The sequence below is a fragment of the Vipera berus genome, assembly GCF_964194415.1.
Source record: "Vipera berus genome assembly, chromosome: W".
NCBI lineage: Eukaryota > Metazoa > Chordata > Lepidosauria > Squamata > Viperidae > Vipera > Vipera berus.
Window position 1 is genome coordinate 47,069,456 of NC_138210.1, and position 27,247 is coordinate 47,096,702.

Genomic DNA, 27,247 nt, shown 5'->3' on the forward strand with positions numbered 1-27,247 from the left:
ATGTTACAATTACATATTTGAAAAGCAATGTCGCGGCTGGGTTACAATAATTCAATTACATACAAATATCATTAGTACAAAACTCAAACTAATACAGTAAATATTTCCTCTCTTTTCCCCTTAATATGTACTGTCTTATTTAAATTAACACAATTTTTATTCTACCAATCAAATAAAAGCAACTTTCTTACATTTATCAATCGTTTTTAATTTATATGTATCTTAATTGTTTTAACACTCAATCTTTTAGACAATCAATAACCGCATGACTTTTTCCCAATTTTAATTTTCCATTAATATTTAAATTTAACATTTAATATTTATCATTTCCAAATTTTAAATGACCCCAATTTCCTTTATTACAATTCCTCACAAAATCTGGTGTTCAGGGTACACGTCTTATCTATTTATGTTCTCACCATCTACATCAACAGATTAATAATACAATATATTATTTTCTAATAATTTCCAAATATCTTAAATTTAGTAACCAAAATTTCTTTTATTTCGTGTAATACTTCCTCTCTCTTCCTCTTTGTATCTACTATTTTGTATTTAAGCTAATAATTTTTATTCTTACCGCTACATAAAGACATATTTGTTACATTCATCAATAATCTTTGGCTTATATATATCTTAATCACCTTTACATGACCTTTATGAACAAATCAGTATTCAAATTTAACTATTAATATTTCTACTTCTAAATTTTAAATGAAGATTTTCTTTACCTCAATTCATAACAATATTTTATATTCAAAGTACACATCTTATCTATTCAGGTATATTCTATTTTAGTTCTCATAGATAAGTCGAAACCCCATTCTTCTTCAGTCTTATTCTAGCCTTCTTTGCCAAATCGTCTTCCATGTCTGTGGTTTCGAGTCATCAAACAAATCTCCTTGTATTGTTATATCTATTATTTGACATTGAAAAAACCATCTGATCACCATTTTTTTGAGAGGGCTAGCAGATCTAGCAGGTCATCTCTTTATTTTTCCATCTCGATGTAGTCGTCCTAAACTGTCTTCTCTTCCGTCTGTTCTTCTTGATCCACAGGTTCCTTCTGATTTATATTGTCTCTTTTAGACAATAACAGGTTGAAGTATCAAGTTTAGCCACAAGATGTCGCTCCTACCAACTAAAGATTTCCTTTGAATCCCAAAGTTATTTTAATCTTTTCAGTTTTGCTTCTATTTTATAAGGAAAAACCCAGATCTTCAGTAAAAATAGAAAGTAGAAAATAGAGAATCTTTTAATCCACAAATTTTAGGAAATGAAGTTCCAATTGGGATCCAGTTAATTTTTTTCAATGTTTTAAACTCCCCTTAGTCAGTCACCGCTGTTTCTAGAGGGAGGGCTAAACTCTCCCTTCCCTCTCCACAGTGGGGAAAATACTTTAGCAGCTTATGAAGGTACAAAAAATAATTAGGATTAAAGAGAGGTAGATCTCACCCAGTCTTCCGCGCTGCTTTAAAGTTGCCTGGTGGTGTGACTTTGGCTGTCTGCAGCCTAGTGACGAGCCATATTACTATGGCCGGTCTTTCGTCTGCCAGTTTGGAGGGTTGCGCCGGCTCTAGCGGGAGAGCTACCACTCTCCCGCGATCCAGCAAGGGTCCCTCCTTGCTGGTCGCCCCTACAGGGCAACTTTCAACCCTTTTCAGGGTCCCCCAGCAATGCAAAACTGGACGAGGAAGACAGAGTTTGTCTTCCAAGTGTCCATGGTGGCCACACCGGCAAACCGGAAGTCAACTGCACACCATTCTCCTTGCCTGGGAAAGATTTGTTCATCAATCTAATGAAGGTGCCAGGCACCCCATGTAGCCCAAATTGCATTTTCTTAAATTGAAAAAGACCTTGGGGAGTGACAAATCCCATCTTTTCTCTGGACTGGGGTTCCATTGAGATTTGCCAGTATCCCTTTGTTAAGTCTAGGGAGGATAGATATTTGGCTTGCCCTAACCCTTCCAGAAGCTCATCCACCCTGGGAATCAGGTAGCTATCAAACTTTAAGTCACCATTTGGCTTTGGCACCAACACAATTTGCTGACGGATGGTTGTATTACATCCATCTGGAGCACTTTTTCTACCTCCTTTTGTAGTACCCCTTTCATTCAACCGTTCAGGGATCCTATGGAAATGTTGTTGGTCGGATTTCCTGTGTCCCACCAAAAGGTAATTGTACCTGGCTGTCCAGTAACCATGCATTTACAATTCCCCACCATTCTTAAGTCATCCGGGTACCAAGTGGCATAGTCACAGACCGCCAGAATATACTCATTGCCTTTACTGGAACGTGGTAAAGGGTCTACAATATCCATGGCAACTTTTGAAAAAGGGATGCAAACTAAAGGTACCTGTAAGGACATGCCTCAGCTAAGCCTCCCAAGAAAGCAGAACTCTTGAGACAGACATTATCTCAAAAGGAACTTTTGTTAGGGGCTAGTGATAGCAGGGATGGCAAGGCAAGATCTGGGGAAGAACCTGTGCAAATAACATATTAAAAGCAATTTTATTACTCTTCCCTCCGAGTCCCAGTGTCCATTTGAAATCCAGCCAATCCACAGGTGGCATAGTGTTTTGGTAACTGGCTCCGTTTGGTGTGTTCTTCAAGGTCTCTCTTGCTTTTGTTTCCTTCTGGCTCTAAGCACCAACTGCCACCTCGATGAGGGAGATGCATTCCTTCTCCTGGTGGAAGGGCACAGCAGCAAGACAGTGGAAGGCATCCCACCCCCTCCCAACAGAATGGCAGGCCCCAAAGAATGATTACAAGGGTAAGCAAAGCATAGAAAGGGAAAAGAATACAGGGAAAATAATACATTTCTTTGGGGACCCTGACATACAGCCCCCCTAAAAAACGGCAGTTCCACCTGCAGAACAGAGGGAGAGGGGAAAACAAATAGGAAATTTACATTAATCAGGCTTGTCAGGATACTTAGACTGGAAGCATTTAAGTAACCTTGGAGCTCTAATATGTTTTTTGTACACCGACTTGTTTTGGGAGGATGGACGGTTTTTCCAAGCCAATAAGTATTGTGTAGAACCATGATTTGTGCATGAATCTAGAATCTCACGGACCTCAAAGTGTTGTTCCCCTTCAACCAGTATGGGTGTCGGCATCGGGGGTCCTGGTGGTCTAAGCTTAGATGTAATCTAAACTGCAATGGAAAACTGGATGAATCTGTCATAGGCTCTTAGGGAGCTCTAATTCGACAGTCACTGGATTGATGATGCAACAAATTTGGGACCCAATTTCTTAGAAGGTTATAGAGATTGTAAATATTTGGTAGAGAGGTAGACTTTGTCTCCAATCTTAAAAGGTTTCTGCTCCACCCTCTTTTTGTCAGCCTGCACCTTATAGGATTCCCTGGCCTCATCTAAGGCTTTTCGTACCACAGGCCAGGTATTCTGCAACGGTCTAATCCATTCTTGCAAAGAGGGAATGTCAGGTTCCCTAGCAGGCAACTCAGGCATGGGAACAAAGGTCTGGCCATTTGCAACCTGGAATGGGATGAAACCAGTACTGGAATGCACAGCATTATTATAAGTAGTCTCAGCAAAAGATAACAGATCAGTCCAGTTATCTTGTTGATAGTTAATAAAGCACCTAAGGTATTGTTCTAGAACTAAGTTCAGTCTCTGTCCCACCATTTGTTTGAGGATGATTTTATTTATTTTTTTATTTTAATTCCATTTATATCCCGCCCTTCTCCGAAGATTCAGGGCGGCTTACAAGCTTAGCAGTAGCCTTCATTCTATGTATATGCCTGCTTATTAGGGCTTTCACACACACCACAGCGGCATTATTACAAAGTCAGCTTAATTGCCCCCAACAATCTGGGTCCTCATTTTACCTACCTCGGAAGGATGGAAGGCTGAGTCGACCTTGAGCCTGGTGGGATGCGAACCTGCACTAATTGCAGGCAGTTGGTGTTACTTAAGGAGGCATTAGCCCACTGCTCCACCAGACTAGAACCCAAATGGTCCAGAAAAGCTTTCCAGAACTTGGCAGTGAACTGGACTCCCCTGTCTGAGATTATGCGCAGTGGGACTCCATGGAAGTGATAGATGTGTTGCACAAAACGTTTAGCCAGGGTTTTGGCTGTTGGGATCTTTGGACACGGGATGAAATGGGCTTGTCTAGAAAAGACTGTATTTCTAGCGCTTTCAGGAAGCTCTACAATAAAATCCATATAGATCTCTCTCCAGGGTGCTGAAGGGCTAGCTACCGGCTGAAGTAATCCAGGCATTTTCCCTTGCCGCTGCTTAGCCGTGGCACACGTGGGGCAGCTTGCCACATAGCTTTCTATGTTCCTTTTAAAAGACGGCCACCAGAATTGTCTTTTGAGTAGGGTTTTTACGAACCAAAAGTAGCCAGCAATTTTCGAGTCATGTCCAGCTTGCATTACTCTGAGTCTTAGAGCTGCTGGAACGTATATTTTCTCCCCAACCCACACCAGATCATCTTTTATCAGGCACAAGTTCTTATGCATTTGAAACCACTCATCGGTTTCTAATGCTTACTTGAATTCCTGAGCCTCTGTCACATCTATTGGCACCGTGGCCCTGGTTTGTGCTCTGGTAGTGATGGGTGCTGCTAATTGGCTCGGGGGTCAAGAATGGTTTAGCCACTTCAGATTTTACACTGTTAAACTGCAGCATTCTAGACAGAGCATCTGCCAAAAACTTCCTCTCCACAGGGAGGTAATGAATTGTAAAATTGAATCGGTGGAAATGTTGAGACCACCTTGCTTACTTAGGGGACAGTTTCCTAGGGGTTTTCATGGCTTCGAGATTCTTGTGATCAATCCACACTTGAAATGATATTTTGCTCCCCTCTAGGACAGGGCTTTTCAACCTTTTCACAGATTGTACCACTTTTAGAACATGCCAATATTTGAGTACCACCAGCTCTTAGCAAGGTGTCAAAAACTTGATGAATAAAAAAGGGGGGTTGGGTTTTACTGATTAATTTGTTGTTATAGAAATGGCTAGTTTATAATATTATGGAAAAGTAAAAAGTTGAGGTTCAGGGTTAATGCTTCCTTCTACTGCAAGAGAGGAAGTCTGTTCTTTTTCCCTTCTCCCCCTTTTTCCTCCCCACTGTCCTACTATTTGCTTTTGTATTTTTCTATTTTATTCTATAATCTAATAAAATATTACAAACTGTAGGAAAAAAGTAAAAAAGTACCAGTTTTAATTTGTTTGGTGGCTGTTCCTTTGCTGAATCGCTTTCCCTTTGCACTGACAAATGTATGATAAATTTATCCATGTTGATTAATATGCGCCACTACCAGCTAGCTCAGGGGTCTTCAAACTTGGCACTTTTAAGACTTGTGGAGTTCAACTCCCAGAATTCCTCAGCCATCATGGCTGGCTGAGGAATTCTGGGAGTTGAAGTTCACAGGTCTTAAAAGTTGCTAAGTTTGTAGATCCCTGAGCTAGCTGGTCGGTCCTTCTTCCTCTCTCCCTTCTGAGCTCTTTCCACAGTGTAGTAAGAATGAACCCCCCAATCCCTTCCCTGTACCCTTAAAGACACAGGAATCAAGTGCAAAGCAAGAAAGGCTCACAAAATAAACACATAAACTCTGTTTTTTTCCTTTAAGCTGCCTCAGGCGTGTCACATGTCACAATGTTGCAACCGAGACTGAAAGGCTCCAGCAATTGCAAAAAGCTTTAGTCTTAAATTAAGCCTGTTTACCTTCAAAGAAAACTTTCAAAACGCCATAGACAGACTCAAGATAAGGGGGTAAAACTAATTACATTTGTTTAAAGCAATTAAACCTACAGAAGTCAACACTCTGGACTCATTGCTAGCCTAAATTACAGACTAAAATATTCTAATAACCAAAGCACACAAACCGAGCCTCTGAATTACAAAACGCTGTAAAAACTGCACAAAAATCCTTATGGTAACCCAACCAAGCTGCCAGCTGATCCAGAACTAAATAAATCCACCTCCTCTCTGACATGCTCATCTGCCAGCTTTTCATTTCATCAGCGCTGATTGCATTCTCCTGGCTTGCGAAAAGGAACCAGGGGACCTTTTCTTCCAGCAACAGCTGCTGCTTCTTCCCTGTCCCTGTTTCCTCCCTGCCTGCTGAGCTCCTCTTCTCTTTCCCTGTTGTCTTTTTTTCCCTTTCCCACCCAAACCACCTCCTTTTATAGCCTCTCCTCTCTTCCCCCCTCCCTTTTTCTTCAGTTTACTTCCAGCTCCACACTGCTTCTGGAAGCGCCAATCAGCTGGAGCCCTGCCGGCTCCTGGGGCTTCTGCTGAGCCCAGACAGTCCTGCAGCTCCAGCTCCCTCAGGTATGGGTGGCTTCGGCTCATTCCCCTCCCCCGCTACACTTCTCTAGGATGGTCACGTAACACCTGCCACGTGGCAAAGTACCACAGGTGGTACACGTACCACCGGTTGAAAAGCCCTGCTCTAGGAAATGCCGCCAGATTAAAATAGCCCATCGCACAGCATAGGCCTCCTTCTCCCATGCCACCCACCTCTGTTCTGTTTCAGATAACCTTTTAGAAGTGTAAGCACATGGCTGCAGCTGGCCCTTCCTGTTCCTTTGGAGGAGGACTGCTCCTGCTAAGTCACTAGCATCAGCTTGGATAACAAAAGCCTCCTCCGGATTCGGGTGTTTTAAAACCGGCTCCACAGAGAAAAGTCTCTTTAATTTTTCAAAAGCGGCTTGACATTCTCCCAACCATTTCAGCGCCTGGCTAGGCTTTGGCTTATCCCCACTTTTGGTTGTTAGCATATTTGTGATGGGGAGTGCTATTTGTGCAAATGGAATGAACTGCTGATAAACATTTGCAAAGCCTAAGAAGCTTTGGAGTTGTTTTCTGGTTATGTGGTTAATCGGCCCACTTACCAAGGAGTTGTCCTTGTAGTCACTCTCCCAGTGTTCAGTTGAGGGAAAGGGCATCTGTAGTCTCTGCTGGAGTGGTTCCAGCCTGACGACCAGATAGGCTCACTTAGCTGCTGAGGGTTGGAGATCTGCCCAAACTCATCTTCCCACAGCAAGCCATCCATTAGTCCCTCCTCTGAGGTTTCGTCAGCTGTCAGGCTTCCTCTTCCCATGGTTGAAGTTTCTTCCCTGAATCTTTGTCAGCTTCTGTCCCTTGGTAGAGACAGCGGTGGGGGCTCAGGACTCCCCAGATGCTTGAAAGAAAGTAGATTCTGGCATGAAGTCATGGTTCCAATTAAAAAGACACATCAAAGAGCACTGTGTGATTATTTATTCTAAAAAAGTCTATAAAGCAGAATGGAGCATCGGCACTCATGGATGGATGCCAGAATCTGAATTCTCCATCCCTTGAAACGCCACATCATGCAGAATTTCCCTCCCTTATTTACATGTCATGAATCACGTTTACCAAATAATTTAAAACACAAAGTTTAATTTCCCTTCTGAAGCGGCTATCCCTTATCTTGTCAAAACATCCGGGTTGTAATCCTCCTGCGTTTTAATGATTCAAAATCAGTTAAAGCAAAAGGCTGCCTCTTATATTGTCAGTGCAAAAACATGTCAATGTTTGCAGCATTGACAGATGTCCTTATTATCATGGGGGATTGGAATGCTAAAGTCGGAAGCCAAGAGATAACCGGTATAACAGGCAAGTTTGGCCTTGAAGTACAAAATGAAGCAGGGCACAGGCTGACAGAATTTTGTCAAGAGAATACGATGGTCATAGCAAACACTCTTTTTCAACAACCCAAGAGACGGCTCTACACATGGACATCACCAGACGGTCAACACAGAAATCAGATTGACTATATGCTCTGCAGCCAAAGATGGAGAAGCTATATACAGTCAGTAAAAACAAGAGCAGGAGTTGACTGTGGCTCAGACCATGAGCTTCTCGTTGCAAAATTTAGGAAGCTTTGCAAATAGCTGAGGAAAGGAGGGAAGCGAAAGGCAAGGGAGAATAAGAAAGATACGCCCAATTGAATGCAGAATTCCAGAGAATAGCTAGAAGAGATAAGAATGCCTTCTTAAATGAGCAGTGCAAAGAAATAGAAGAAAACAATAGAATAGGGAGGACCAGAGATCTCTTCAAGAAAATTGGAGAGATGAAGGGAACGTATCATGTAGAAATGGCATGATAAAGGACCAAAATGGCAGGGACTTAACAGAGGCAGAAGAGATTAAGAAAAGGTGGCAAAATTACACAGAACAGCTATACAAGAACGAGCTTAACGTCCCAGATAACCATGATTGGGTGGTCACTGACCTCGAGCCAGACATCCTAGAATGTGAAGTGAAGTGGGCCTTAGGAAATCTGAGCAACAACAAATTAGTGGAGGTGACAGTATTCCAGCTGAGCTATTCAAAATCTTACTATCACACCATTGCACTCATTTCACATGCTAGTAAAGTTATGCTTAAAATTCTACAAGCTAGACTCCAGCAGTATGTGGATCGAGAACTACCAGAAGTACAGGCAGGATTTCGAAGAGGCAGAGGAACTAGAGATCAAATTGCCAACATACGCTGGATCATGGAGAAAGCTAGGTTAAGGTTTGCTCTGTTGCGAGTTTGGAAAAAGTACAGACACAAGTTAAATTATAAGATACCTATTTGGGCAATACCTAAACACGCAATAGAAAATATAAATGTGGGATTGAAACATGATGTGACTACATATAAGGAAATTTTAAGTTTGGAAAGGAATGTATGGCAATTAAAGTCATATAACATTTTAAAAGAAGAAAAGATAGTACAAACTTGGTTTCAGTATGGGCAATTACAGGCTAGGTGGAAAGAGGACCAGAAAACTGGGTTTTTGATGACTGATGAAAATTTGGTAAAGCGAATTAGAGATCAAGGTCAAGCACATATTAAAAGGATATATCTTGCATTGATAGAAATTGATTCAGAGACGGAACTTGTCAAAGACTGAATGATAAAATGGGCTCAGAATTTTCAAGAAGTTATTACAATGGATACTTGGGAAAAGATTTGGGTGAGAAATGTAAAATTTACACAGGCCCAAAATTTAAGAGAGAATTTTTATAAAATGTTTTATAGGTGGCATTTAGATCCTAAAAAACTAGGAAGCATGTATCCGAACTGCCAGCCCAAATGTTGGAGGTGTGGTTGTGAGGATGCAACGTATTTTCATATATGGTGGACTTGTAAAAGGGTTAAAGCATTTTGGATTAAAATTTGGTGGAATATGCAAAAAATATTCAAGAAAAGGATAAAGTTTTGTCCGCAATTGTTTTTATTGGGCATTATCACAGATACTACCGTTGCGGACACTAAGCTGATGTTGAATTTAATTACGGCAGCGAGACTTTTAGTAGCGCAATATCGGAAGAAGGAAGAACTGCCAACTATAGAAGAATGGACTTTAAAAGTTTCCAATTTGGCGGAAATGGCAAAGATTTCAGCGTATTTGAAAGACCAATCGCAACAGAGATATATTGTGGAGTGGAGAAGATGGATTGATTATATCCAGAATAAATATGGGACTAAAAAGTTTCACTTAGCATTTGAATAAGTAGTGGATTTATATGATGTATAACTAGCTTGTAGTTATTTTATTAGTTATTTTATTAAGAGTTAAAGTGCAATAGAATTTAATATTTTATTGTTGTTTGCATATTTTAGATTATGTTTGTATTTTTATACCCTGTATTTAGCTCTGGGAAGTCGGGGAGGGGGGGGAGGGGAGGGGAGTTGGGGAGGTTTGGGGAGAGGGGAGGGGGAGGGGAGGGGTTTTGTATTTAAAAATGTACCGTAAAACTTTTCAATTAAAAAAAAAGCTAGGGAGTTGCAGAAAAACATCTACTTCTGCTTCATTGACTATGATGTGGATCACAACAAACTGTGGCAAATTCTTAAAGAGATGGGAGTACCAGACCATCTTATCTGTCTCCTGAGAAACCTATATGTGGGTCAAGAAGCAACAGTGAGAACTGGACACAGAACCACTGATTGGTTCAAAATGGGGAAAGGCTGTATACTGTTGCCCTGCCTATTTAACTTATATGCAGAGCACATCATGAGAAAGGCAGGGCTAGATGAATCAAAAGTTGGAATTAAGATTGCCGGGAGAAATATCAACAACCTAAGATATGCAGATGATACCACTCTAATGGCAGAAAGTGAAGAAGAACTAAAGAGCCTCTTGTTGCGGGTGAAGTAGGAGAGTGCAAAAGTTGGGTTGAAACTTAACATTAAGAAAACCAAGGACGCTTGCTCCTGGGGAGGAAAGCCATGGCAAATCTAGACACCACACTAAAAAGCAGACATCACCCTGCCAACAAAAGTGCATATAGTCAAGGCTATGGTCTACCCAGTTGCAATGTATGGCAGTGAATGTTGGACCATAAGAAAGGCTGAGCGCCAAATAATTGAGGCCTTTGAACTATGATGCTGGAGAAGACTCCTGCGAGTCCCTTGGACTGCAAGGCGATCAAACCAGTCAGTGCTAGAGGAGATCAACCCTGACTGTTCTTTAGAAGGCCAGATCCTGAAGTTGAAACTCAAATACTTTGGCCACTTAATGAAAAGGAAGGACTCACTGGAGAAGAGCCTAATGCTGGGAAAGATTGAGGGCAAGAGAAGAACGGGACGACAGAGAATGAGGTAGCTGGATGGAGTCACTGAAGCAGTAGGTGTGAGCTTAAATGGACTCCAGAAGATGGTAGAGGACAGGAAGGCCTGGAGGAACGTTGTCCATGGGGTCGCGATGGGTTGGACACGACTTCGCAACTAAGAACAACTTGCAGAAACTCCAACAAAATTACCTACTCTACCATGCCTTCTTTGCTTCTTTTGTCTGGCCTCAGCCACTTTCTGCCTAGGTCTTCCAACCTCGTCCACAGTTCATGGATTCCCTCGTGTGTTGTAGGTATAGCTCCTCAACCATTTCCTATAGGTGTATGGTGTGACTTCAAATATATTCAAGATTACTTCTTTTACATGTCTACTGCATCCCTTGCAGGAAGACTATTATAGGACCTTCAAGCCTTCCCTGTTAAACAGGGAGCTGATTTGGCCACCCATTCTCAGGCCATTTGCAAGAGGTAGCCACTCTTTTGAACATGGTAGGCTTTTATGTCCTCTTCCTCAGACAACTTGGGAATTTTTATATCCTTGGGACCACCTCCACTCTTTTTTCCAAACCTTGGAGGAGAATGTGCCCCTTTGGGGGATTGTATCCCTTTAAGTACGTCTAACAGCCCCTTGAACTCCTCTCTACTGGCTTCCCTTTCATGCCTTTCCCAATCCAGCCTATCTTTCCTTTCCTGTTCCCTCCAAAGCTGCTGCTCTTCATCCTTTCTAATGAGTCTCAGCCTCTCCTCTTGTTGATGCCTTATCAGTTCTGTGACAATGTTGGCTCATTGGCCTTCCTGCTTCAGTTTATGTTTAGGGCTGGCACCTTCTTCTACCAAGGTAGGAACCACTTCAACTGGAGAAACTTCCCCTTCAATTTGATCCATATTGGTGAATTTGGTAAATGCTTTGGTACAGGGTCTGGTTTCCTCAGTCAGTATAATGGCTAACTTCTGCAAGGTCTGGGCTCTGCAAGGGCCAAACTCCTTTGCTTTCACAACTCCCTTTTTAACCAGTTTGTTTCCTTTTCGTGAGTTTCAGCCACCCCACCCACCCATCTAGTACTGCTCTTTAGTATCAGGGATAAAGTACAATTCTCCTTAACTTCACGTTGCTTCCTATACACAATAGGAAAAACCACAACCCTTCAATGCCAACTAATCCACCACACCCAGCTTGCTCTGCTGCAGGGCTTTTATGGTTCCTCTTTGCTAAGCAGCTGGACTGGCTGGGAAGAGGTCTTAAACTTAAAGGGGCAGGGCACCAGCAGCCCAGGTGCTAGCTAATCTCAGGCAGCCTGTCCTCTCACAGGAAAGTTGGGTTGTTGCTTTGGTAGTGAAGTACTTGGTTGGTGTGGGTGGTTTTTCAATAGACCCGTGTTTGTAGTTTTCCTTTTTTTATTATTAATATTAAATTTTTATTAAATATTTACAGACACATACACACTAAGTATATACATTTCAAATTAAGAAAGAAAAGAAAAAGGACAAGCAAGCACTTAACAAACATACATATAAACTAACTGGGGATTAAAGTCCCCTGTACAGTTATACATAATTACATCCCGGTAAATCTTAAATCTTATTTAACGTTGTCTATTTTGACTATTAAATATTGTCATAAAGATTACTATGAAGTGTCATATTAACTATTCTAGGTTTGTTCTATTTTTTAACCAATCATACCATCGTTCCCAGTTGGTGTAATACATAGATTCTTGTTTCTGTTTTAACATATAAGTTAGTTTATCCATTTCAGCACAATTCAGAATCTTATTAATTAACATTTGGTCCGTTGGAATATTTATATCCTTCCACTGTTGAGCGAAGGTTATTCTCGCTGCTGTTGTAACATGTACAAAGAGATACCAATCTTGTCTATTAATTAGTTTTGGCTTTATACCCAGTAGGTAAGAGTCTGGAAGCAGAGGGAAGGTGACACCAGTTATTTGTTTTAACCAGTTTTGGACCTTCTCCCAATATTTCTTACTCTGAGGGCAAGTCCACCACTGGTGAAAATAGTACCCTTGGCCAGTCTACATTTCCAGCACTTATCAGAGGCATCTGGAAACATTTTGGCTATTCTAGCTGGCGGCAAATACCATCTATAAATCATTTTAAAATAGTTCTCTTTGAATGCCGAAGATAATGTTATTTTCATCGTTCTGGACCATATTGTCTGCCATTCCTCTAGTTGGATCGACCTCCCTATGTTTCTCCCCCAGGCTATCATTGTATCTTTCACGATCTCATCATCTATATATCTAGCTAGGAGGAGATTGTACATTCCAGAAATAAATTTTAGTCCGGGGCCTTCCAAACTTTTATCGAGGGGTTGACTAGTTTGGGAGATGCCATATTCCTGTTTATCCTTAGAAAACCTGGTTTGGATTTGAATGTATGACCACCAGTCTATATCTATACCTTGTATCTGTAATTGTTCTCTAGATTTCAGATTCCCTTCTTCATCCACCAAAATCTTGTAGGACCAGTTTCTTTTCAGGTTGTGAACAGTCGGCTGGGTTGTTATCTCCAATGGGACCACCCATTTGGGAATCTTGGTATACATTCGTTTTTTAACTTTTTGCCAAATTCTGATCAAAATTCTCCTGATGTAGTGGTTAGTAAAGTACTTGGATGGAGTTTTTTGATATGACCATAAAGTTGAGTGCCATCCTTGGTTAAGGTCAAAGCCTTCAATAGTTAATATACATTTCCTCGACAGGGATACCCAATCTTTAATCCAGAGGAGTGCAGAGGCTTGATAGTATAACTCCCAGTTTGGAAGTCCCAAGCCCCCCCTTGTTTTGTGTTCCTGGAGCATTTTCCTCTTTATTCGTGGTTTTTTACCCCGCCAAACAAATTTCCCTATTGCTTGATCCAATTTCCTAAAAAATTTGTTGTCTAAGTTGACGGGGGCCGTTTGAAATAAAAAAATCCAACGTGGGAGGATATGTGCCTTGATTGCGGCAATTCTGCCCAAAAAAGATAATTGAATATTTTTCCACCTGTCAAGGTCTTGTAGTGTATTGGCAAATAATTTATTATAATTAAGTTCTTTAATATTGGAACATTTATTGGTTAATTCAATTCCCAAGTACTTTACTTTTTTAGCAAATTTTAACCCCATAATTCCTTCTATTTCTTTTTTCTTTACATCAGTTAAGTTTTTGGACAACATTTTGGTTTTTCCTCTATTTATTTTCAGTCCTGCCACCTCACCATATTGTTCAATCTTTTTTACTAAATTTGGCCCAGAGACTAGGGGGTCCTCTAACAAAAACACCAAATCGTCGGCAAAAGCCTGAAGTTTATATTCTTCTCCTCTAATTTTGAGGCCCCTAATAGTCTCATCTTGTCTAACTGTATCAAGAAGTGGTTCCAGAGCCAAAACAAACAATAATGGGGAAAGAGGACAACCTTGTCTGGTGCCCTTGAAAATTCCAAATTCTCCAGACATCGCTCCATTAAAAAGCAGCCTAGCCGACTGTTCAGAATATATTGTTTGAATTGCATTCATAAATTTAGGGCCAAATTCCATTACTTTTAATTGATGCATAATAAATTTCCAATTAACTCTGTCAAAAGCTTTTTGTGCGTCTACAAATATCATCGCCATGGGCCTGTCTGAAAATTTCTGGTAATACTCCAATACATTTAAAATTATTCGCACATTATCATTAAGATGTCTATAGGGTAAAAACCATTTTGGTCCTGGTGAATAAAGTGGGAAAGAAATATTTTAAGTCTTCCTGCCAATATGGTCGTAAAAATTTTGTAGTCTACATTCAATAACGAAATTGGTCTGTAATTTTGGATCAGCGTCAAAGCCGAATCAGGTTTAGGAATTAAGGAGATATGAGCCTCTCTCCAAGATTCGGGCATTTTTCCATCAGTTAAAATGTTATTAAATATATCCCTTAATTGAGGACCTAGCAGGTCAATGAATTCCTTATAAAATTCACAAGGCAGGCCATCCGGGCCTGGAGTTTTCCCCCCTGTTTGTTTTTTAATAGCTTCCTCAACTTCATCCATACTTATTTCCTTATTCAGAAGTTGTCTAAAAGAATCCGAGATCGGTTGGGGGCGATAATTCTGAAAATATTGTTCTAACTTACTTTGTGGACATTCTTCCTCACTGTAAAGTAGTCTATAAAATTCTTGTGCAATTTTTAGTTTTTGTTCCTTATTAATCACCAGGTTACCATCCTGATCTTGTAGATAGTCTATCCTTTTTGCTCTTTGTTCCTTTCTTAATCTGTAACTTAACCACTTCCCCGGTTTATTAGCGTGTTCAAAGTACCTCTGCCTACTCCTCTTAATTTTATCTGCCAGCTCTTTTTGATCAATCAAAAGAATCTCATGTTTAATCAAATCTTTTTTTTTCTTTATGCTGGGAATTTTGGGGATCTAATTGCAGCGCCTCCTCTATTTTTGATAATTTTGAAAATAGCTCAACTCTTTTTAATCTTTCTTGTTTCCAACTATAGGCCGAATGTTTTATAGCGAGCCCTCTCACTACTGCCTTAGCTGTGTCCCAAATATTTTGCAGAGAGGTGTCCTCTCTTTTGTATTTTTTATAAAAAAAATATTCTAATTCCTTTTTTGTACTTTTGAGAAATTCCTCATCTCTCATTAAATCTGGTCTCATAGACCACCTCGCCCTTTTTTAATTTTAATTTAATTTATTAATATTTCTATACCGCCCTTCTCCCGAAGGACTCAGGGCGGTGTACAGGGCAAGAATAAAACACAGAGTTACAAAAATTAAAAGATAATTAAATACATGCCCATAAAAACAGTTGGTACATTAATAAAAACCCCAATAAAATGATAGTAAAAAACCCCACCAATCCCCCCTCAGGCCAGGCCGGCTTGTTCGAACAGGTATGTTTTCAGATCGTGGCGAAAGGAGCGAAGATCGGGCGCCGTCCGGAGCTCAACCGGTAACTGGTTCCATAGCTCCGGGGCGCCCACAGAGAAAGATCTCCCCCTGGGGGCCACCAATCTACATTCTCTGACCGGTGGCACCCTGAGGGGGGGGGGTCCTGCCCATTTGACTATTAAGGGGTGATGGTCTGCCCATACATTGGTGTTTATCTCTACCTCTATAATGGTCTCTTTAATCTCAAATGTCGACCAAAACATATCTATTCGAGACCATGAATGGTGCCTGGGGGAGAAATAGGTGAATTGTTTTTGAGTAGGATGTAAATCTCTCCATACGTCTGAAAGTCCAATTTGGGTTACTAGCTTATCCCATATTTTAGGTAGGATTTTCCTTTGTCTTTTTATGTACCTTGGGGGGCCTGCCCCTGGTTCGTAGTCTTTATTAACATCTTTAATCGCATTAAAGTCCCCCAAAATACATATATTTTCATAATCAAGATCAGTTAGTTTCTTATATAACTTTTTAAAAAAAGTTTTCTGATCCGTATTAGGCGCATATATAACTACTAATAATACCAGTTTTAAACCTATTTTAGTTTCCAGCGCTAGTATTCTTCCCTCTTCATCAGAATACACTTGTTGTGTCACTAATCCTTTGCGGTCGTACACAGCAATACCTCGTTTTTTCTGACTGGCCAAGGATACATATAATTTCCCCAATTGGGAGCACTCTAATACTTTTTGATGGTTTTTACATATATGAGTTTCCTGTATACAAATCAAATCACAATTTTGTTTTTGTAAGTTAAGCCAAATTCTTTTCCTTTTAGCAGGGGCATTTAATCCGTTAATATTAACGGAAAACAAATATAATTCTTCTTCCATACTCTTACTTACCTGCGGCCTTTTGCCTCTGTGATCTAGTTTCAACTTGTAGCCCTGTTGCATCTCCAGTCCTATTTTTGCCGTTCATCCTCTTTCCTTGGTCATCCTGTTGCTCTATACTGGGTTCTTGTGAAGTTTCTTCCATACTCTTGCTCTCTGTTTCTCCTTCACTTTCTCGATCAAATAAGGTAACTTGTGTTTCATAAAAGTCCTGTGCATCCTGAAGTGACTCCAGTTTAAGCCTTTGAGTCTGCCACGTGAATGATATTCCTTCTGGTGGTAGCCAACAGTACCGAATCTTATATTTCCTTAAAAAAGTTGTAAGAAATTCAAACTGTCTTCTCATATCTCGTACTCTCTTTGGTATTTGTGGCAGTACTGCTATACGTTTTCTCTTGTATGTAAATGCTTGGAGCCTGGTTTTCTGGAGTATCTCATCTCGAATTGACTTTTTAGTAAAACGGACATGCACTTCTTTGGGTAGATTATTACGTCTGGCATAACTAGTATAAATGCGATAAACTTCGTCCACATCTCGTAATATCTCGATTTGGTCTCTTCCCAAAATCCCAGCCATAACTTCTCCCATCACTTCTCGAAGGCATTCCTCTTTGTCTTCCATTATATTCTGGAAACGTAGGAAGTTCCCAGATTTATCCATTTCCAGCATCACCATCTCATTTTCCAATCGTTTGTTGACTCTGGCAAAATGGGCATCCATCCTCCCCACTTTCTCATCTGTTTTAGCAATTTTCGTTTCTATAGTTTGCAGTTGATCTTCATGTTTAGTTAAAATATTCTGTATTTCCTCGAATCTTGTATGAAATTTTCTAGTCTCGTCTGTCAATATTGCCACATTCGATTTTAGTTCCTCCAGTACCTTAAATGTAGATTCTTGATTATTGACCAAGGTAACTTGGTTCTTAAGAACCGTATCCTGTATTGATTTAAGCATGTCTTGCCATTCTTGGGGTATAGCTAAGGATTGGCTTGCAACTGGGATATCTTCTGCAGATTTCTTCAGCATCTGTGGAATCGTTGTCATGGGGGAGGAAGAAGCTGTGTGTCCTCTTTTTAAGGAATGTGGTGGTGGTAGTTGTTGCCATCTTTGGGAATTCTAAAATATCCCTCCAGCCAATTGTACACCACCACGTTCTCTGGTCTGTATCATTCAGTTTCACAGTAATAATATATTTCCTTTGCCTTCCTAATCTCAAATTCCACTATCTTAATGTTCTAATATAATTCTACAGTCAAAAAGGATACATAGATAGAGTTAAATTATAATAATAATTAACCTATTATTAATTTAAATATAACTAGGGACGCGGTGGCTCAGTGGGTTAGGACGCTGAGCTTGTCGATCAGAAAGTCGGCAGTTTGGTGGGTCGAATCCCGAGTGCCGCATAGCAGAGTGAGCGCCTGTTACTCGTCCCAGCTTCTGCCAACCTAGCAGTTCGAAAGCACGTAAAAAATGCAAGTAGAAAAATAGGGACCACTACGGTGGGAAGGTAACAGCGTTCTGTGCGCCTTTGGCGTCTAGTCATGCTGGCCACATGACCACGGAGACGTCCTCGGACAAGCGCTGGCTCTTCGGCTTTGAAACGGAGATGAGCACCGGCCCCTAGAGTCGGAAACGACTAGCACACATGTGCGGGGGAACCTTTACCTTTACCTAATTTCAATATAATTTAAATAAGGTATTTTCAGCTTCTAGTATTAATATTACTTACTTTTGTGGCTTAATATAATTAATAATAGCACTAAGAATAGTAATAATAACTAATAATAACAATCTTACACACTATTAGTAATAGTAGACTTAGTCAATATAGGTTTAATTAAACAGCTGGATTAATCTTTAACTATAAATAAAAGTTGATAACCAATGACCAAACTAATTCTAGTAAATGATTCCTAAAAAAAGGAGCTATAATTAATTAAAGTTAAATTGTAGGATGAGTTCGTTTTAGTCGTTTAGTCACTAGATGGGAGTAGAGATCATAACTTTGTTTAGAAGACAGCAAGCAAATCAAATTTGACAGTTCATGCAAATGGCGTCTGGTCTCTGTTCCGAGAAAGGGGAAAAGAAAAGCATAAAGTTTAAATCCGCCAGTATCCTTTCCCAACACAGGTCAAAATAATCTTGTCTTGTAAGCAGCAGCAAAGAGAATATTATTTCCAAAAGATAGATTCTAGTATTCCTTTCATAAACCTCTCCAATCGGCTGTCAAACACTTTGTAACAGTTCGCCTTTCATTTTCCTTGCCACTTTCTCCACTCGTGCTGGTTCACGTCAGCTAAGTCCAAACTCTTAAGAACAAGCTTCCAGTTCACTTTCCTCACTTTGTTCAAAGTTAAAATAGATTGCGGTTTAGAACAGATGAGATTACCGGGATGTTCTGGCTTCCAGCTTACAGCAAGTCACGGCTCCGGGACGCCATTACAGGCATCTTCTTGACGCGTCCGATCCCGGGGAGTTCTTCAGCTTCCCTTCACAGTTGGACTCTGCTTCGGAGCTGGAATGCTCCCCTCACTTTCCCCAAGCTTTTCCCGCTCGAGGATGGCTGTGATTTGCCGTCAAACGCGGCAAACGGAGCTGTCGGCTTCAGGAGAGAGTCCCTAGCCTGCTCCGCTCCGCCGTGACGTCCGGCGGAAGTCCCGGGTTTGTAGTTTTCCATTGCTGTATCTGCTGATGAGGATGTCCAGGAAAGGTAGTGAGTTTCTCAGTTGTGAATTTAATACCTCTGAAGATATTGATGGTGTCGTGTGTTCTCTAGTTGGTCCCTTATTTTGGTGGTGTCATCTACATACCTGACCCATATTTTGGATTGTGTGGATAGGAGTGCAATCAGTTCTAGGTGTTGCATTATGACCTCCGCTATGAGTCCTGAAAGCAGTGATGCCGTGGATGTACCTGTAATGTATTGGCCACAACTGTTTTAATCACTTGCTTAATGTCTGACCTAGATTGCAGTATTGCTTAACAGTTGCTGTTACTGAAAGCCAGACTGGCTGTCTCCAAGCTGATAATTAGGTTTGGGTGGGAAACTGTTACTTTAAACCGATTGGTTGCCACCTAGAGGCTAACTGTATAAATAGCTGTGTAGCAGCCATTAGGGCTGCTTCTGTTCTGAGTTAATAAACCTGCTGCTGTTTCAACGCTCCTGTCTCATTCAATGCCTAAAGAACTGAAGATATAACACTGGGGACGTGGATGGGATGTGCTGCTTCATTCTGACAGTCTGAAGTCACTAGGGGGGGTGAGGCCAGCACAGAGCCTGGCAGGAACTACATTCCCCCCCTCCAGCAAGCCACGCTGGAGACCACCATGCCCTAAGGACCTGTCCTAGGGCCTACGCAGAAGCCAGCAGCACAAGTCACCGCAAGCAAGAAACAAGCAATTCACCATGGCGAAAGTTGGGAAGCTAGAAGAATTTCATGTGACACACCCGGAGAGATGGGCGTCCTACATTTCCCACGTAGAAAATTACCTCCGCGCCAACCAGGTAGGCAAAGATGGGTAGAAGGCCGCAACCCTCCTCTGCGTGTGCGGCCCCACCACCTTCGAGATTGCAGAGAACCTGGTCGCTCCGACACCGCTCGAGTTGGTCACCTATGCAGACTTGAAGAAAAAGCTCCAAGACTACTTCGAGCCCAAATTATCCGTTATAGCATGGAGGCATGCTTTTGAGCAGTGGGAACAACAGCCCGGCAAGTCTGCTACAGAATTCTTCACCGCTTGTCATCAAGCGTTCCAACTCTGCAATTTCGCAGATTTGGAGGAGAGACTAAGAGACCGTTTAGTCTGTGGACTCCGAAATTGAGAGCTCCAACAAAAACTGTTCACCAAGAAGACTCTCTTGCTACAGGAGGCCTTGAAGGAGGTCATGGTGGACAAAGCCGCCGGAGGGGCCATTAAAGCGCTGCGGCCCTCCAAAAGCACGCCAAGCACCAAAGCTGTCCACCACGAGGACGCCGAGCGTACAGAAGACACCGATTCGGACTACGAAGTCGACCAGCTGCGGAAGCAACTGGAGAAGGGACCCCGGCCAGCTGAGAAGGCAGTTCCGTTCCTTAGTTGCATGGGCTGTGGAGGCCGCCATCAACGGGCAGAATGCCAATTCTGAGATTCAAGGTGCTGGTGATGACCTATAAAGCCCTAAATGGCTTGGGTCCGGGATATCTGAGGGAACACCTGCTGCCGGCATCAAGTTCCCTTCGTCCTGTGCGCTCCCACAGGGAGGGCCTTCTCAGGGTGCCGCTGGCAAAGGATTGCCAGCAGGCAACACCCAGGGGGAGGGCCTTCTCTGTGGGCGCGCCTGCCCTCTGGAACCAGTTACCCGTAGAGCTTAGGACTGCCCCTGATTTTCGTTCGTTCCGCCGGGACCTGAAGACCTGGCTCTTTGAGCTTTCCGGCCAGGACTGAGGATTTTTTAATTTTTTAACTTATTGTAATTGGGTTTTTAATCAGAGTTATAGGGGTTTTAGATTTTAATTAAGGAAAATTTAATCTATTTTGTTATTAATTTTTGTATTGTAATGTTGTTTTAATTGCTTTGCGAACTGCCCTGGGTCCTACGGGAGAAGGGCGGTATATAAGTTTAATAAATAAATAAATAAATAAATAAATTCCGAACAGCAACGTGCCGGGCATGTGGCAAACCAGGCCACATTGCCGTCTGCCGAGGTCACCAGAGGGACTGTCCACAAGAAGACTCATTCAGGAGAGGTACCGGGGCCCCGGGTCAACACCAAGTAGGGTTTTGCTCCAGCTGGAGGAGCGTGTTCCGCACTGGTACCCATCGCCCCCTTAAACAGAAGCTTCGACTCCAGGTCAAGCTTCAGGGAGTTCCATGCAAAATGGAACAGGACACAGGCTCAGCCATGTCCATCATCTCCCAAGGAACATTCAGGGATATATGCAATCACAGCAACAGATGGGCCAAACTCCAGGCGTCTAATCTATTGCTCACAGACTTCCAAAACTCCCAAGTGGCGGAAAGAGGAAAAGCCACACTTCTCGTGCAATTTAAGGGTTTTGAAGGTCCACTAGATGTCGTAGTGCTGGAAGGCCAACACATGAGCCTCATAGGCCTTGACTGGTTTGATGCATTCGGCATTCAAGTAACCGGCATTCACCAGACACAAGTGGCAGACTTGTCAGCAGTCTGCCAAGAATTCACGGATGTTTTCAGTTCAAGCCTAGGGGAGTACAAGTGTCCTCCAATTGCCCTCAAGCTTGATCCCATGGTAACGCCAATACGGATCAAGCCTGGTTGAGTGCCTTTCGCTTTAAAACCCCAAATCGACAGAGCTGGCCAAGCTGGTTAGTCAGGGGGTATTGCAGCCCATAGACAGTGGGGTGTGGGAGACCCCCATAGTAATGCCACTTAAGGCCAATGGAGAAGTGCGCATATGTGCTGACTATAAGTGCACCATCAACAGGGCACTTCAACAGCACGCGTACGCGGTGCCAGTTGTCAGTCATATTTTGGCGTCATTGCAAGGAGGCTGCATGTTCGCCAAGTTAGATTTGGCGCAGGCCTACCAACAACTGCCCGTGGACGAGGCCACGGCAGTCGCCCAAACCATTGTCAACCGTTGGGGGGCCTTCAAGGTCAAGTGCCTACAGTTTTGGGTGAGTGTAGCCTCAGGGCTTTTCCAGGGAGTGATGAAGCACACACTCAAGGGGATTCCAGGGGTCTGCCCCTACTTCAATGATGTTCTCATTGCTGGGGAATCTGTAGAGATTCTGGCCAAACGGCTTAAAGCCGTCCTTCAGCGGTTCTGCATAGTGGGACTTAAACTAAAAAAGGAAAAGTGCAAGATTGGGGTAGAGTGAACCGAGTTCCTTGGGTTCCACATCAATGCTGATGGCATTCATCCGGTGGACTCCAAGCTAAAAGCGATACAGCAGGCCCTAAGTCTGAAGTCCAAGGGAGAGCTTCAGGCCTTCCTGGGCCTTCTGAATTTTTACCATGCATTCCTCCCACATAAGGCCGCAGTGGCAGAGCTGTTACACCGGCTCTTAGACAAAAAAGCCCAGTGGCAATGGACCAGCGTCCACGAGAGGAGTTTCAAGGCAGTCAAAGCACTGCTGTCCTCAAATTCAGTTCTCACACATTTTAACGAGAAGCTGCCTGTATGCATCGTGTGTGATGCATCTCCCTATGGGGTTGGGGCTGTGTTGAGCCATTTGACGGCTGATGGGAAACAGACTCCCATTGTCTACTATTCTAGGACCCTGTCGTCTGCAGAGCACAACTACGCGCAAATTGATAAGGAGGCCTTGGCAATCATGGCTGGAGTTAAAAAGTTCCACGATTACTTGTATGGTCAATTCACGGTCTGTACAGACCACAAGCCTCTTCTAGGGTTGTTCACCACAAACGAGCAAGACACCTAAGATTCTGTCTCCTCGAATGCTGAGGTGGTCTATATTCCTTTCACCCTACAGCTACAGGGTGATTCACAAACCGGGCAAAGAAATGGGCCATGCAGACGGCTTTAGCAGGTTGCCCCTGCCACATGTGGAGCCAGATCCAGCTCCGGCTGCACGCATCCTGGTTATCCAGGATTTGCCGGAGTCTCCTCTTCATGCTGGAGACATAGCTGCTGAGACAGCAGCTGACAAAACATTGAGCCGTGTGCTAAACTGGGTACACACAGGATGGCTGGACAAATGTCCAGGGCCAGAATTTCAGTGTTTCTTCATGAGAAAAGATGAGCTTTCAGCTCATAAAGGGTGTATCCTTTGGGGAAGTAGGGTCATAGTCCTGAGCTCTTTAAGGCCCAGAGTTTTAGAGTCTCTGCACGAGGGCCATCTGGGAATAGTCCGGATGAAGGCACTTGCGAGGAGCTACCTTTGGTGGCCAGGGCTAGATAAAGCTATTGAGGCCCAAGTACATGGTTGCTACACGTGCCAGCAATCCCGACCGGAGATGCTGCAAGCCCGTCCACCGATGGGAGGACACACACACACCGTGGTCAAGGATCCACATCGATTTTGCCGGGCACTTTCAGGGACAGCTGTTTTTAATAGTGGTGGATAGCCACTCTAAATGGTTAAAGGTCGCACCAGTTCCCACTATGACTACTGCCAGGACCATCCAGGAACTGCGCAGAATCTTTGCAACACACTGACTTCCAGACGTCTTAGCCTCAGACAATGGGGCTCAGTTTAGTGCTTCGGAATTCCAGTCCTTCCTCAGAGCAAATCTAATAAGGCACGCCAAATCGACTCCCTTTCACCCGGCCTCAAACATCCAAGTGGAACGCATGGTCCGCACAACCAAGGAATCCCTGAAATGGATCGTCACAGGAGATTGGCACCACAGACTGGCAGATTCCCTACTCTGCCAACGCACAACTCCCTGTACTGCCACGGGCAGAAGCCCTGCCAAACTCAGATGGGTCTGATGTTTGATCACCAAGCTGGACAGGCTGCACCCCGACCGAGTTGCCTCGGACTCTGCTCAGCCAAAGGCACCTCGAAATTTGCAAGTTGGTGACCGGGTTTGGACCCGGAATTACAGGCAAGGGGCTTTGTGGGTGGCAACCGTGGTTGTTAAGGTGTCAGGACCACTCTCTTGCGAGGTGGTCCTGGAAGATGGGTGAGTCATTCGCCGGCACATTGACCAGCTGCGTTGGAGGCTAGCGAAGCAGTCACTAGCTCAGGACTCTCAAGAGCAGGGCTTTTCAAACTTTTCACCCATTGTACCACTTTTAGGATATGGCAACATTGGAGTACCACCAGTCGCCTAGCAAGTTGTCAAAAACTTGATGACCAAAAAAAAAGGAAAAAAGTGATGAAGTACAGGTAGTCCTCGACTTACAATTCGCTTAGTGAATGTTTTAAGTTACAATGGCACTGAAAAAAGTGCCCCCCAAGCCACAGCCAAGCAAAACACCTGCCTGCCCACCCGGTGGCGCTCTTCCTCCTGTCCGAGGTTTTCATTGTTGTGAGCATTTCTGTTGAGGATTGGGAGCGGGGGTGGGGTGGGGTGGTGTTTGGTTTTTATTCCCCCATTTGCTGGGTGGTTGCAGCAGGTTTTGGTCATTTCACATGACCCTGGGATACTGTGACCGTCTTAAATATGAATCAGTTACCAAGCATCTGAATGTAAATCACAAGACCCTGGAGATGCTGCAACATTCCAGCTGATTGGCACTTCTGGGCTCAGAAGAACCAGGATCGGTGCCGAGCTCCAGCTGGAGCCTGGCGCTGATCCTGGCGCTTCCGCTGAGCCCTGACAGCCATGCAGCTCCAGCCATCTCTCGCTCAGGCTTGTGCAGTGCTGCCACTGGTTCAGCTCATTCCCCTCCCCCGTTACCACTTTTCTAGGATGGTTGCGTACCACCTGCCTGTACCACTGGTTGAAAAGCCCTGCTCAAGAGGGCCGCATGCAAGGGCCGTGCAAAAGTGGCTCAACAGAGTAGGTTGTACACTCCGACAGAGCTCTTACTCAAGGAGACAGGGGAATGGCCGTAGGAGAGTTTTCCCCGGACAGACTGTAGCCGCTGAACACGACCAGCAAACTGTGCTGAGAGACAGCTCTGCAGACTTCGTTGCACAACTGGACTTTGGTTTGGGCCAACCGGGACTGGCCAGCTAAAGAGACTCGAGTCAACCCGACTCCACTGTACCTCAGAGTCCTGGTCTACCCAGCCTGGCAGGCGAGCGGGTAGACCGGGAGATCCCTGCAACCCCTAGATGTTCAGAACTTTGAAGAAGGCCACCTAAGTATCTGCAGGACTATGTAAAGTATTTGAGAGTTTGTGGTATCTAGGGGGAAGGGGTGTAATGTATTGGCCACAACTGTTTTAATCACTTGCTTAATGTCTGACCTAGATTGCTATATTGCTTAGGTTTCTGTTACTGAAAGCCAGACTGGCTGTCTCCAAGATGATAATTAGGTTTGGGCAGGAAACTGTTACTTTAAACCTATTGGTTGCTGCCTAGAGGCTAACTGTATAAATAGCTGTGCAGCACTCATTAGCGCTGCTTCTGTTCTGAGTTAATAAACTTGTTGCTGTTTCAAGGCTCCTGTCTCATTCAATGCCTAAAGAACCGAAGATATAACAGTACCTTTCAGTTGTTAAATTGATTGATTTATGAATCCATGGCAACATTGCTCCACAGCAATGCCTAGTCAAATGCACCAAGATTGAAACACCCATAATCATGGATCTTCTTAACCTCTAACTACCGTAGATACTTTTAATTTGAGGGACAAACTTATCAACACCGATGTTACCTCATTTGGGTCCTGAAACGTCTACAAGAAAACAAGCAAGCTCAGAGCACCAAGGACCCCTCATTTCAAACCCGAGCTACAAACATTCTCCTTTATTGGTAATCTTTTTGTCCGGAGAACTGTTAATTTTAAACTATCCAATCTGCGGTTTTAAATATCTCTGTATGATAATTAGCATTCCTGTCAGCTATAGAACTTTTTTTTATTGAAAAGTTTTAAAATACATTTTGAAAACATCTCCCCCCTCCCCCTCCCCGACTTCCCAGAGCTGAATACAGGGTATTAGCTTTTACCAACCTAAGCTAAAATATGCTAACTAACTAAAAAAAACACTTTAAATTCTATCGCACTTTAACTCCTCTTAAACATAACTAAGGGACGCGATGGCTCAGTGGGTTAGGAAGCTGAGCTTGTCGATCAGAAGGTCGGCAGTTTGGCGGGTCGAATCCCGAGTGCCGTGTAACAGAGTGAGCGCCTGTTACTCGTCCCAGCTTCTGCCCACCTAGCAGTTCGAAAGCATGTAAAAATACAAGTAGAAAAAAATAGGGACCACTACGGTGAGAAGGTAACAGCGTTCTGTGCGCCTTTGGCGTCTAGTCATGCCGGCCATATGACCACGGAGACGTCCTCAGACAAGCGCTGGCTCTTCGACTTTGAAACGGAGATGAGCACCGGCCCCTAGAGTCGGAAACGACTAGCACGCGTGTGCGGGGGAACCTTTACCTTTAAACATAACTAAATAATAATAACTAATAATACATCATATAATACTAATACTTATTCATATGCTAAATGAAACTTTTTAGTCCCATATTTATTCTGAATATAATCGATCCATCTTCTCCATTCCAAAATATATCTCTGTTGCTATTGTTCTTTCAAATATGCTGAAATCTTTGCCATTTCCGCCAGGTTTGAAACTTTTAAAGTCCACTCTTCTATAGTAGGCAGTTCCTCCTTCTTCCAATATTGCGCTACCAAAAGTCTTGCTGCCGTAATTAAATTCAACATCAATTTAGTATCTATAACAGTACAATCTGTAATAATACCCAACAGAAATAACTGACAGTTATTTCTGTCAGCTATAGAACTTTTGATGTCGCACAGGCCTGTCTTACTGAGGAGAGAACAAAGTGGCCCGGAGAGAAATGAAAATAGGATTTAAAGAGAATATGAAGCGGCTGCTCTCTAACGCAGTATGTTTAAACGGAACTGGGTCGCAAACATCTTTCTCCCAAGGGGTTCGGGCCGGAGGTGCTCCCGATTTTCCGAGCCGTGGATTCTCTTCTTACCTTCCTCCAGGCGGCAGTGATAGATCCGTCCCTCTTTCACTCGTTTCCCAGCGTGTGAGGGCGGGGGCAACAGAGGAACGATGCTGCCTCGAGAGAGAGACTGGAGCGTCTTCGGCCCGGCGAGAGTCAAAATAGCCGCTCTTTCGTGCCAGTTCCTTCCCGTGCTCGCGCTGCGCGCTCGTTTTAACAGCGCCGTGCTCGCGATTTTGCGCGATGCAGTGTGGGAATGGCTGTAGCGCTGGGGTTGGGTGAAGGAGGCGGCCAGTCGAGGTTTAATGTCCGCCATGTTGGCCGTGGCGTATTGAGCAGACCCGGAGCGGCGAAGGTGAAAAGCCGGCGCCCTACCCTAGCC

The 27,247-nt window shown here is 43.3% G+C and overlaps 1 protein-coding gene across 2 annotated transcripts; it reads right to left on the reverse strand.

Moving 5' to 3' along the window:
* LOC308676086 (uncharacterized protein) lies at positions 1-27,181 on the reverse strand (the record flags this gene model as incomplete). 2 transcript variants are annotated; one of them, XR_014028269.1, is made up of 2 exons in its annotated part: positions 1-2,870; positions 6,874-7,074. XR_014028269.1 is itself a non-coding variant. In XM_081341810.1 (2 exons), the coding sequence occupies 2 exons, from the start codon at positions 27,179-27,181 to the stop codon at positions 2,851-2,853; spliced, it is 306 nt and encodes a 101-aa protein (XP_081197936.1). In that variant the 3' UTR covers positions 1-2,850. The 2 variants fall into 2 exon arrangements, 1 of the variants encoding a protein (XP_081197936.1); XM_081341810.1 differs by lacking the exon at positions 6,874-7,074 and adding an exon at positions 26,896-27,181.
* Between the last annotated feature and the right edge of the window lie 66 nt (positions 27,182-27,247).